The sequence below is a fragment of the Amphibalanus amphitrite genome, unplaced genomic scaffold (assembly GCF_019059575.1).
Source record: "Amphibalanus amphitrite isolate SeventyFive unplaced genomic scaffold, NRLGWU_Aamphi_draft 000109F_arrow, whole genome shotgun sequence".
In the NCBI taxonomy this organism is placed as follows: Eukaryota; Metazoa; Arthropoda; class Thecostraca; order Balanomorpha; family Balanidae; genus Amphibalanus; species Amphibalanus amphitrite.
Genome location: NW_024881604.1, coordinates 555,474 through 566,516, shown reverse-complemented (window position 1 = coordinate 566,516; position 11,043 = coordinate 555,474). Strand labels below are relative to the sequence as shown.

At 45.6% G+C, this 11,043-nt stretch overlaps 1 protein-coding gene across 1 annotated transcript; it reads right to left on the bottom strand.

The window, feature by feature from the left end:
* Positions 1-4,754: 4,754 nt before the first annotated feature.
* LOC122380933 lies at positions 4,755-10,305 on the bottom strand. The gene is made up of 4 exons (XM_043364581.1): positions 10,124-10,305; positions 6,304-6,379; positions 5,785-5,989; positions 4,755-5,358 (listed from the first exon to the last, which is right to left on the bottom strand). Exons 2-4 carry the CDS (start codon positions 6,377-6,379, stop codon positions 5,160-5,162), a joined length of 480 nt encoding a protein of 159 aa, XP_043220516.1. The 5' UTR covers positions 10,124-10,305; the 3' UTR covers positions 4,755-5,159.
* Between the last annotated feature and the right edge of the window lie 738 nt (positions 10,306-11,043).

Sequence of the window (11,043 nt, the reverse complement as noted above, 5' to 3'; positions counted from 1 at the left end):
CATTGTTTTAAGAGGAATATAGACAGTTTAAATATTTTTTCTTGACCGCAATTCGCACACGCACTAAATTAAAAGCTGGAGTTTTGTGCGTTCGTAAATCGTGATTTGAGAAAATAAGTTGACAATAATCTTTTGCACTTTTGCTTTACAATCATTTTTCAATGCAGATAAATGCATAAATTATTCGAAAATAGGCATATCTTTGAAATATTATGATTTTCCACAAGCAAATTTTCCCAAAAACTTGAACTACTTACAACTGACGAACGCATCCAATAATCTGGATGTCTTAGGATGAGTTCGTCATTTTTTCCGAAGGAAATACGATACAGTTCAAGCTATTTTACCGATTTATTAGGGTACTTTTGCCAATGAATTAATAAATAAATGACAACAATTAATCTCATTATCAACCATACTCGGAAGAACTTTCTTCGCATAAGCGCGAACACATCCGCGCTTTCATGAAAAGTCACGCCTGTAGATGTCAGGACTGCTGCTTTATGTTTCGCAAGGTGGCGCAGCGCGCAGGGTACCGACTACCGAGGCTGAGGTCTCCAGACTCTCCACCACGATTTAACTTGGAAATGGCCGATGGGGAAGGTCTCACCCAAAAACGGACGCCCTTTTACACAGCTGCATAAAGAGAATGAATTATTAGCATAGCTGACCACACGTCCCCTCCCCCTCTCCGCCCCAGCTCAATAGGAAATATCGCCTATTTTCCTTAGTCAGTTATATTCTGACTAATTTCTCACTCTTCCCAGTAAACCTTAACATGCATGATGCAGATGTCCACTGCGTAAGTCGTGTGCTTTCGTAAGTGTGCCAACTATATAGTGTTGCCTGCCTACACTCTACAGTACAGCCTACTGCTTCCCCATTGTCGTTATAATTGGTGATTCTCAGGTCAAAAGTTACACAGTGGTCTCAGAGAACAATCGTTTCAACAAATTAACGATTCAAACCGTTGCATTCTACTTATATTCCGGTCAGTTCTGCTACTAAACGATTCCGGCAAAACACTCTTTAGGTTATGTATTAGCGAACCACCACACAAAATTCGCCCAATCAATGGTCAGTTATTACTGCTGGGCTGAACCGTCATACGCTATATAGCCTATTATATAGCCTAGTCAATATTTTCAGAACGATACTGACTGACGAAACACAACGTATTCGCGGATTCGCACATACGTTGGCACCCAGGTGGCCTGTCAGCAGCCGCACAAATCCGCACAGCGCAGCCGGGATTTGACATTGAGATGGTACACCGTAAAGCATGCCTTTCCACACAGGCACAAGCACAGGGACACAAATTCTCAAAATCCAAACTTATTCCAATACTGGTCAATTACGAATAGGCATAAAGTTTTGAGGTTTTCTCATGTTCATTCTTCTTTCAACACACGCGGCAGACTGCAGCAGCTGCAGAACATCTCACAGAGCTGCGCTGGATGCAGTCATGAGCTGGGACACGGTTTGTGACCAATGACCGATCGGGGGTGCCAGCCTCCTCCCGGCACGCGATGCACTGGCCGCCGCGCAGTCGATGTCGGGGCACCGCCGGCATTCGCCGACAGGGTTCCATCCGATTCGGTGTATTGGTGGCAGCCCGAACAGTGACCCACGCGAAGCTGGCGGACGTCGATGGCCGATGAGCGATGCCCTTCCGCGACCGGCGGTGGCAGTCGGTCCCACATCAAGAACAGATACCAGTCATGCGGTCAGTCGGCGACGGCGCTGTCGCGAGCCGATCTGATGGTCGCGCGGTGGGCGTTGCCGACGTCCACCGGGACCGTCGACTGGGGGAGCGCGGCCGCCTCTTGGCCGCCGCCTCTGGTCGGCGAGCTCGTTGCGCTGTGGGACGGCATCCACTGCAAGTCGTTCACTGTGAAGCGGTCGTTTGACCGGACCTGGCAGGCGGGGAAAGGGGGCCTCAGATGAAGTAAAACCATCCCTCAGGCCAGCTTGAACTGGCTCTCCACCTCACCATGTTAGATAAGCGGACACCCTCGTGATCATCGCAGCGATGATTGCCAATTGGTGTGTCATTATGGGAGAGGATGCCAGCCTCCTTTGCAAGATAGTCTGCCTTTAACATAGTGCAGCCCGACCCATTGCCTGTGGCGCAGACTGGGCTTGATAATGCAGTGCAGGACACACCAAACGTAAGCGGCCATCTGTACCCCCTGTGCAGTAGGGCTGACTCAAGAGCCCAGAGTTGCCCTCCCCCCCACCATTCTGTGCACGTGATAACTGGATGGGACATGCCATGGTCAGCATCTGTTCAAAAGCTGCCCTAAGCATGTAAAGCTCCACTGGCATGCTCAAGCATGGTCACAGTCAGTTCTCACTTCTCAGTTGAACCTCCAATGGAAACCCATCACAAAGTAGAGATCAGGGCGCCTCTCACACTGCAGCACACTCAACGACTGAGGCACCATCTCATCACTTGCAGGTGGTTCTTGCCAGGAGCAATGCCAGCCACGCACATCAGGTGATAACAGCAGTGTACAACTGCAATCTACAAGCATCCATGTTCTTTCTGGTTTTCTCCTGTTGAGATCCACTGCCATGCATGAACTTGATGGGCTTTTGTTGCGCTCCTCCCATGTGCAGACAGGTTTCTGCTGAAACAAAGCAAAGCAAATGTGATTAATAATGGCCCTGTTTCACCATCCAGACACTGTGTGCACTGGTAGCTACGGCATACCATAGCATCACTCAAATGACGTTGCATGTGACCTCTTAGTTTATGATCAATCGCGTTTGGAACAGAGTGAGAGGTTCTGAAAAACCGTACCAAGAACAGAGGTTTGAGTTCAAATACTGCTAGCATGCTGCTGGTGCTGGTACCGCAGCGTGCTAGCGTTCTGGGATGCTGTCATAGCTTAGCGTCACAGTGAAGTTTGTTGACACTGCCATGGAAACCCAATGCTCTGACACACGCAGCGCACTGCAGTGCTGAGCACTGCAGTGCGTGCTCTGCCGTGAAACACCACCCATGAACGTTGGTTGCATGACCAGGATGGAGCAGTGTGGCAGACAGTGATTTCAATTTTAATTGCACTTCCTAGAGATTAAAATGTTGTTGGTGAAATTGCTATTCATTATTCCTATTACCATTGTCTAAATTTCACATTTTGATTTCAAGACAGCATCAGCATTGACATGTTATATAAAATAAGGTTTAGACTTCAGGTGGTCCCGGGTTCAGCTATTAAGTAAAACAAGGGCAAAAAATTGTCAAAAAAATATTTTTAAAAAATACCTGCCTTCATCAACACCTCATCTAATCTAACCTCATCCTCATCTAACAAGGCCCTAATAGCAAAAACCGTTTGAATAACAATGTAATATTTTGCAACCGCTGCACCATTACTGTCACGTACGCTATCCCTAGATTGGTTGCTGGTAAGTAGTGGTTGTCGTCATCAACTCGTCATGCAGCAGCTGATTGGGATGGGCGGGGCCTATTTTTATCCAGGCGATAGAGAGAGCCTTCCAGACAGCAACAAACACTGCGCAAGGTTAGAAACACATGCGCAATAACAGATGCTTTTAACCAGCTGAATAAAACGCTGCAAAAAAAAAGTTTTAAACTTGGCGCAATGCCTCGCGGATGATTTTTTTAGAAATAAAAACGATCCAAGACGATATTAAATTCTGATGTTATCAACATTTTCAGTGTAAATGACGCCAAAAAAACATTTTCTGATCAGAAATTCAACTTAAAGGGTAAACGAATCAATATTACGTCATCAGCTCGCCTATTTCATAAAGAGAGAGCGGATCTTAAAAAAATCAATCCTTGCTTGCTTTTTTGCGCCACTATCGTCAATTTTGTCTGTGTATTGTGTTGTGTCGTCTTGTTGATACGACAAAATGCCGGTTTAACTTATCTTCCTTTCATTTTAGGACCAAAGTCAGGCTCAAGGCTATTTAATACCTACCTTTTCAGCTGGGTTTTCAGTGTCAAATTCTTTGTAGAGTGTGTCAGACCACATTCCAAGGCTAGTTTCCAAACAATGTGTTTTGAGGTGTTTTGATTCTGGCTCTGCCTTTTCCCATATAGAATGTTGCCAATGTCATGAAACTTTATTTATTCATTGTATTATACTTATTATTACCTACCATTTGACTTACTAATTGATTGTGGTTTTGCTATATGAATAAGTACTCTTCCTTTTATAGACCACAGTAGATTCTTAACAATTCTAATGATAGCCAACCTTGTGAAATGCTGAGGTCCATGTCAATGTGTTACCTCTATCCTTAGCAATGCAGCTTTTACCACAAAATGTATTTTGCAGTGGCTAAGATTGCTGTTATTACAATTTGATAGCTTCCTAGTGTCCAACATTTGGATCTTATGGCGATATGCTGATAGTCTCACAACCGGTTTGTAATGAAACGGATTATTATGGATATTTTTTGGATGTATGGCTGAGATACGGGCCATGGGCGGGCCGGATTTTGAAATTCAAAGAAACACGGATAATGGGCGGATCTGGATATGACTTGCCGGATATGGGCCGGGCCGGATCCTGAAAAGCCTATCCGTGAAGTGCTCTAATTGAAAGTCATTCTGTTATAGTGGTAGCAATGTGTGTGCGTATGGAGGGGAAGGGGATAGGGCTCCTCATGCCGTGATAAGAATCTAACAACTGCACTGCCTTAGCTATGCACTGTACCCATTGCTCAGGGGAGCAGGTGTTGAAGCATGCAACGACCCAGAAAACGAAATCATGCAATGTTCATCTATGTATTGCAAAATTCATCAATAATTCATCCACTCAAAAGCTCCCACGTCGCCACCACACTAAGGGCAAACAAAGAACAGAGCCCAGTTCAAATAATAACGCATACCTGCTATCATGATATTTTCTCACACGCAGTCTGTCACACTTTTTGCGGCATGGATATCAGGCCTCCTCTCGTTTCTGTATTTTATGTCCACAGTGCCTGCAACTTTCGACTTTCGACGTAAAATCTTTAAACAATCCCAACCAAAATGCTCGTATGATCTTTTGCCAGAGCGCTGGAGAGCAGAAACAATTGTTAAGTAAATCAGTTCTTATAATACACTCGTTTATCATCTTCTTCAAATGATTTGTGTACGGTGTCGTTCCTCAGATGAGAGTCGCGCCGGTCTATTAGGGGCAGTTGGGCATGTTGATGAGGTTCGCGCCGTCCACTGTGCACTCGAGCGCGATCATAACCGTGGCGGAGCTGATGTACGACGTGTCCGTGGTGACCACCGTCGTCGTCACCCTCTTCATGTACGTGTAGAGGAAGCGGCCCTTCTTGACCGGAGTGTGAGACAGCGACGACTCCAGCGCCGTCACCGACCGACTGAAAATAGAGATCAAATAGAAAAGTTATACCAGATGTTACTATCAGTAAATTGACATTCGATACCCATGTGTAGAACGGCTGTCTGCTTGACATGGCACGAATATCATGAGTCGTCAGGATGATGATTGCGATAAAGTAAGAGCTCCGGAATAGGTATTGTAATTATAAGCAAAAAAAAAAAAGGCTCGGTCCGAGAATAGAGCCCTCGGGCACACCACTCACAGCTGGACACCAATCTAATGGCACTTCAACAACGCGCTGTTGTCTTCGACAGGTAAGATTTTAAAAAGCGAGCATCTGTCCAAAAATGTCGAAACACGTTTCCAGTTAGCACGGCAACAGTCGATGATCGACACTCTGAAAATTGCGCTTAAGTCGGTGTGTCTCTTCCAGTGAATAAATAAAAGATCAATAAATTCTTACGCTGCGGCGGATGGAAGGTGCTCGGGCGCCCCGTGGCCCTTGGGCTGGCTACGGCGCCGGCGCCGGCGACCCGAGCAGGCCGGCGGCGAGGTGGCGAACCCGGTGATGCAGGTGTACAACTTGGTGGTGACGGTCGACGTCAGCTCGGTGATGGTCTCGGTGCGGTGCTGCACCAGCACCCGGCCGGTCGGCTCCAGACGCGCATCTGCACGGGCAAACCGTTCAAGTGCACGCAACTTACTATGTATAGGCGTCAAAAATCTTGGGCTTACCAGTGGTGACTGGTGATATACGGTATTTTATGTCCATTTTATAGTTGCATTCTCATCTGTCTTAGGTTCGTTGACGCTTTGAGACTCGGGTGCGGGAGAGTCTTATTCTGTGGATTTGCCCTTAGAATTACGATTAAGATTTAAAGCGTCACCACTCACAAGGGCCGACGGAAAAGTCAGCTCCTAAGTAAGGTACAGGTCAGAAGCCCCTCAGTCCTCATACATAGCGGCTGCATCAACTCCTTACCTGTGGTGCCCAGCAAGCAACTGATGGCCAGAGTCAGCAAAACCAGCGTGAGCGCTGAAAGAGCGCGAGACCACATCTGGAACACATCAAGAACGCAGAGACGGTCATCAACGCTTGATCTGCACACTCAAACATGGTTATTTGGGCATTCATGATTAGTTATATAGTTAGGCGTATTACGCCCACCTCGTTTTCCACATGTTTTTTTCATGATTTATAGAATTCGTTCACCGTCATCTCGCCTATTTCACAACTTATCGACATTTTTAGAAAAATTATGGAGTCTATAGAGAATTCAACCAATGGACGATGGGACCGCGACCGGAATTAGCGCGACATTGGTGGATTTGCCGACCTTTCACAAATTTATTTAAACTGTGTCACTTAGTTCAGAAATGTCCATGGACCACGAATCTGCAAATATTTTTCGTCCATGGTGTACAGCGTCCACGCCACATCAGCCCAAACACAAAGTTCCGTGACAAGCATCGTAGACCCGTTTTCGTACGGAGAAAAGTAGCAGCTAATGTAGGCAAGAAAAATATATATTAGACGGCTTTATCAATACTTTCGGGGTCTAGCCTGATAGTTTAGACCATGGGCTTTACGATGGAAAGAAAAACTTTTAGCGGAATATATAGATACGCTTCAAGTGCTAAGTTTTCTTAAATGCTTTTCGAGTTAATTTTGCTGTTATAAATATTATGGAATGCCGATATAAAAAATCCCGCTAGGTCCCGCTCTTCTTTTATCTTTATGGTGTTAACCAATCAATTGCCTTTCAGAAAATGTATAGTTCAGCTGCCTCAGCCTGCCACAGTGAAAATGAGGGGCATTTTTTTTACTTCAGGTCGCCGGCGCTGGCCGTGCGCGGTTACCGCGAGCCGGCCGGAAGCTGTGAGCAACAGAACCTCAGGGGTTGTACAAGCTTGCCAAGTGCCAACTATATTTAAGTTTTGTCCGGACATATCCGTACCTGCTTTCCGAGTGTCTGATACACTTTCCTGACCCGTACTTAATTTGTTATATAGTCATGTAGTAGGCCATCAGATTCCCATCATGGTCTTGCTTGGTGGCTACATTATTTGCTTATCGGAATTTCCGGTGCCGTCATGACCTGACCTGACCTAACAGGTGTTGCCATCTTATCACGTGACCGAACCAAGTCGAGGTCAGCGCAGGTCAACTTATTAATTAACTAATCAATTAATTAATTAAATTACTAATTATTGATTAATCAAATTTATCAGAAATTGCTTAGAAAGTACACCGACTACCATTTGTATATCATCCCTTTCACGTGAAAGGCGAGCACGAAACACGAAAAAGTACCGATGTCGCGCTAATTTTCGCTCTGGTCCCATTGTGCAATGGTCAGCTTAATTTTACGACGTCTTTTTAATAGGTACGTACTCGTGAGTCAAAGGAAAATATTGAAACGCGCTTCTACCAAATTTAACCGAAAAATATTCACCGATTTTCAAGATATCACACTTTACTTTTGTTTACCTTTTGGGACCTTCGCTGTTCCTGTGACGTCATTTGGAAGCAATAATTTTGTATCTTAAAAGTGCGGCACTTGCGGCAGCTGTTGCGCGCAAATAGCATATACCTACTACCACTGCTTGGGGGGGGGGGGGGGGGTCGATGCGACCCCCCTAAGGTTTTTCGAAGATAAGCCAAATTTGGCACAGCCTATGAGGCATCTTTTTTACATATGACCTGAAATTTCAGGTCCGGGTGTCCTTGGGTCAGGTCACCAGGTCAGAAAACCAGTACAAGGTCAATGGTCAAATTTCAATTTTCTTTTTGCACGTGTCCAACTCACAGTTTTGGACTGATTTCCTTCAAACTTTCAGGATGTGCTATGTTCACCGAGTTGTATAACATATAGTTCGGGTTTTTTGATGTCATTGACCTGAGGTCAGTTAGAGGTCATTACGTCGTCATGTTTGAGGCTTTCGTTACCCACAATGACCTAATGGGTAAAAAGAAGGGAACGGGTGCAGTTTTCCGTTTTAATACCTTCATGTTTATTTGTAACCAAGCGTTTGAGAGGTTTTAGAAGGTTAGGCGCAGCATTCGTTCAAAAGAAGAAAGTTTTCACAATATCCTCCGATTCATTTGAAATGGAGAGGTGGTAGAATTATCCTGATCCTAGGTTACCAATATCAGAATTATGAGGCATCGTTTAATTCATGTTATTTCCGTAGCAATCGCTGAAAGTTTCAAAGTGATCGGTCAGTCGGTGTGGCTTTGACGAGCATTAGAACTTTTTCTGAGGCAAGGGCGACCTTAAAGGGACCCTCCCACCTTAAAGGAAATAGTTCACTTTTTAACATGGGTTTTGAACTGGAATAGCAGTTCCGTAGCTTGGGCTGAGACGAGCATAAATCAGGAGCTTTTACAGCCCAACGATCACCCTAGGCAAAGATATTCTATTTCTCGTCCCGAAAAAGGTGTCTTGCGTTGAGGATGTGTGCCTTGCATATATTTCCATCCAGTATGAAAAGAGCATGGGTCCCGACAATTCTTCAGAAACTAGAGAAATTATCTACGAGAACTCTAGAGAAATTCTCGTACTGATCAATTAGGACATTCAGGGGAACATTATCAGATCGAGCAGATCGCCCAAATGCCGGTGGCTGCGATAATTTCTCTGTTTCTGAAGAATTTTCGGGACCCATGCTCTTTTCATACTGGATCGCGTGTGCCTTACAGAAACTGAAAAGTTCTTCCTATATCAAAATATAGAAAATAATATTTTGTTATAAAAAGGTTTTATTTTCTTTGCTGATTATTTTGAACATAAAAAATCATAAATCCGTTGCAAAAAAAAAAATAATTTCGTGAAAGTGAACTATTTCCTTTAACATTAGTTTTGAGTTGAGATAGCCAAGTTTGCGGCCAGGCTCAGAAACCACCATTTATCCTGGTCGCAACCCCCGCAGCTTTATGGTGTTCAAGAAATTTCTTCCCTTTACTTGCAGGGTGGGACCAGCGTGGTCCCTATCTCTTAACCATTACGGGAATCTGATGACGTCATCAGGCTTTCAAACGTCCGTTAAATGTTTGACTAAAACGTTTTGTAGCATGCGGTGGTACATGCTGCTTTGCGCGCAACAAATGCCGCACTTTCAAATAAAGTCGCTAGGAACAGCGGAGATCCCAAAAAGTAAACAAAAGTAAAAGTCTAATATCTTGAAAACCGGTGAATATTTTTCGATGAAATTTGGTAGATATTCGTTTTTGCTCTTTCTGAACCGAGCGACATCACTTTCATGCCAATTCATTAACTTTTTTGAAGGTGGGAGGGTCCCTTTAAGTGACCTTAGAAGAGGTCATGTCAACTGACGTGACCTGTTGACCCGACTTTGAAAGAGGGGGACCTGAAAGATTCACAGCATGTTATTATATGGTTAGGTGCTGCCGTTTTTTTTATAGAGATTCGCAACAAATCGCAAGGGACTGGATAAAAAATCGCAAAAGGCCTTTTTGCAATCAGAATTTGGAATTCCGATTCGGATTTCGGGATTCCGAGTCGGAATTCGGAATTCCGATTCAGATTTCGGAATTTCGATTCGGATTTTGAAGATCGAAAATCGGAGGTCACAATCACTCGCATGACTTAATGACTGGATGTTTGAATGACGTACCTTTTGGACTCCGTAAGTAGGTAGCGATCGCATCCAGATTTGATGTTCATACCTCTCAACAAAACCACTGTCATCATTGCACTTTGTATCGGAAACTTCACTGGCTTCAAGCAGCATCCGCGTGAAAATCCTATGCATCAGATGGCGCAGTTAAGTTGACCCACCTTTGTGAGCAGGGATGATCCGACGTATCCTGCGGTAACTCGGCCGGGCACTGAACCCTCTCGTAGGCGGAGCGAGGGTTAAATACCGTCGGTCCTGGCCTGCGGGCCCGACTACGCTCACCGTGCGTCGCACGGCGCCTCTCCCGGGCACACACCCGGGCACACAGCCCCTGCCCGATCAGCTGTCCAATGGACGTTGCCCGATCAGCTATTCATTGGACATCGCCACCGGTCACCCCGGGCACCCGGTCTCTGCCCGATCAACAGTCCAACGGACAATACCACCCCGGGCACCCGGTCTCTGCCCGATCAACTGTCCAATGGACAATAGCCGTTTTCACGACGGCCATCTGGTACACATTTGGTGCACATCTGGTCCAGATCAGGTGCAGATTTGGTCAAATCAGGTTCAGTGTGTCTCTTTGTAGCTATAAGCTAGGGTTACAATAATTGCTTATATGCCTGCTTTGTCATATTATCAGAGAGCATCATCGATTAAAACACTGAAATAAATTCATAAAATGAAGATATTTGCTGTTAAAGAGATCAGGTGCAGATTTGGTCAAATTAGGTGCACTCGCCGGATAGACCGTCGTAAAAACGGCTAATAGCACCCCGGGCACACAGCCCCTGCCCGATCAGCTGTCCAATGGACGTTGCCACGGGCGCACAGCCTCTGCCCGATCAACTGTCCAATGGACAATACCACCCCGGGCACCCGATCTCTGCCCGATCAGCTGCCCAATGGACAATACCACCCCGGGCACCCGGTCTCTGCCCGATCAACTGTCCAATGGACAATACCACCCCGTGCACCCGGTCTCTGCCCGATCAACTGTCCAATGGACAATACCACCCCGGGCACCCGGTCTCTGCCCGATCAGCTGTCCAATGGACAATACCACCCCGGGCACCCGGCC

Coding starts and splice junctions, on each gene's coding strand:
- LOC122380933 (XM_043364581.1), bottom strand. CDS start 6,379: ATGTGGTCTCGCGCTCTTTCAGCGCTCACGCTGGTTTTGCTGACTCTG. Junction 5,990..6,303: donor TTGCTTGCTGGGCACCACAG/GTAAGGAGTTGA, acceptor TTGCCCGTGCAG/ATGCGCGTCTGGAGCCGACC. Junction 5,359..5,784: donor CACCTTCCATCCGCCGCAGC/GTAAGAATTTAT, acceptor CTCTATTTTCAG/TCGGTCGGTGACGGCGCTGG.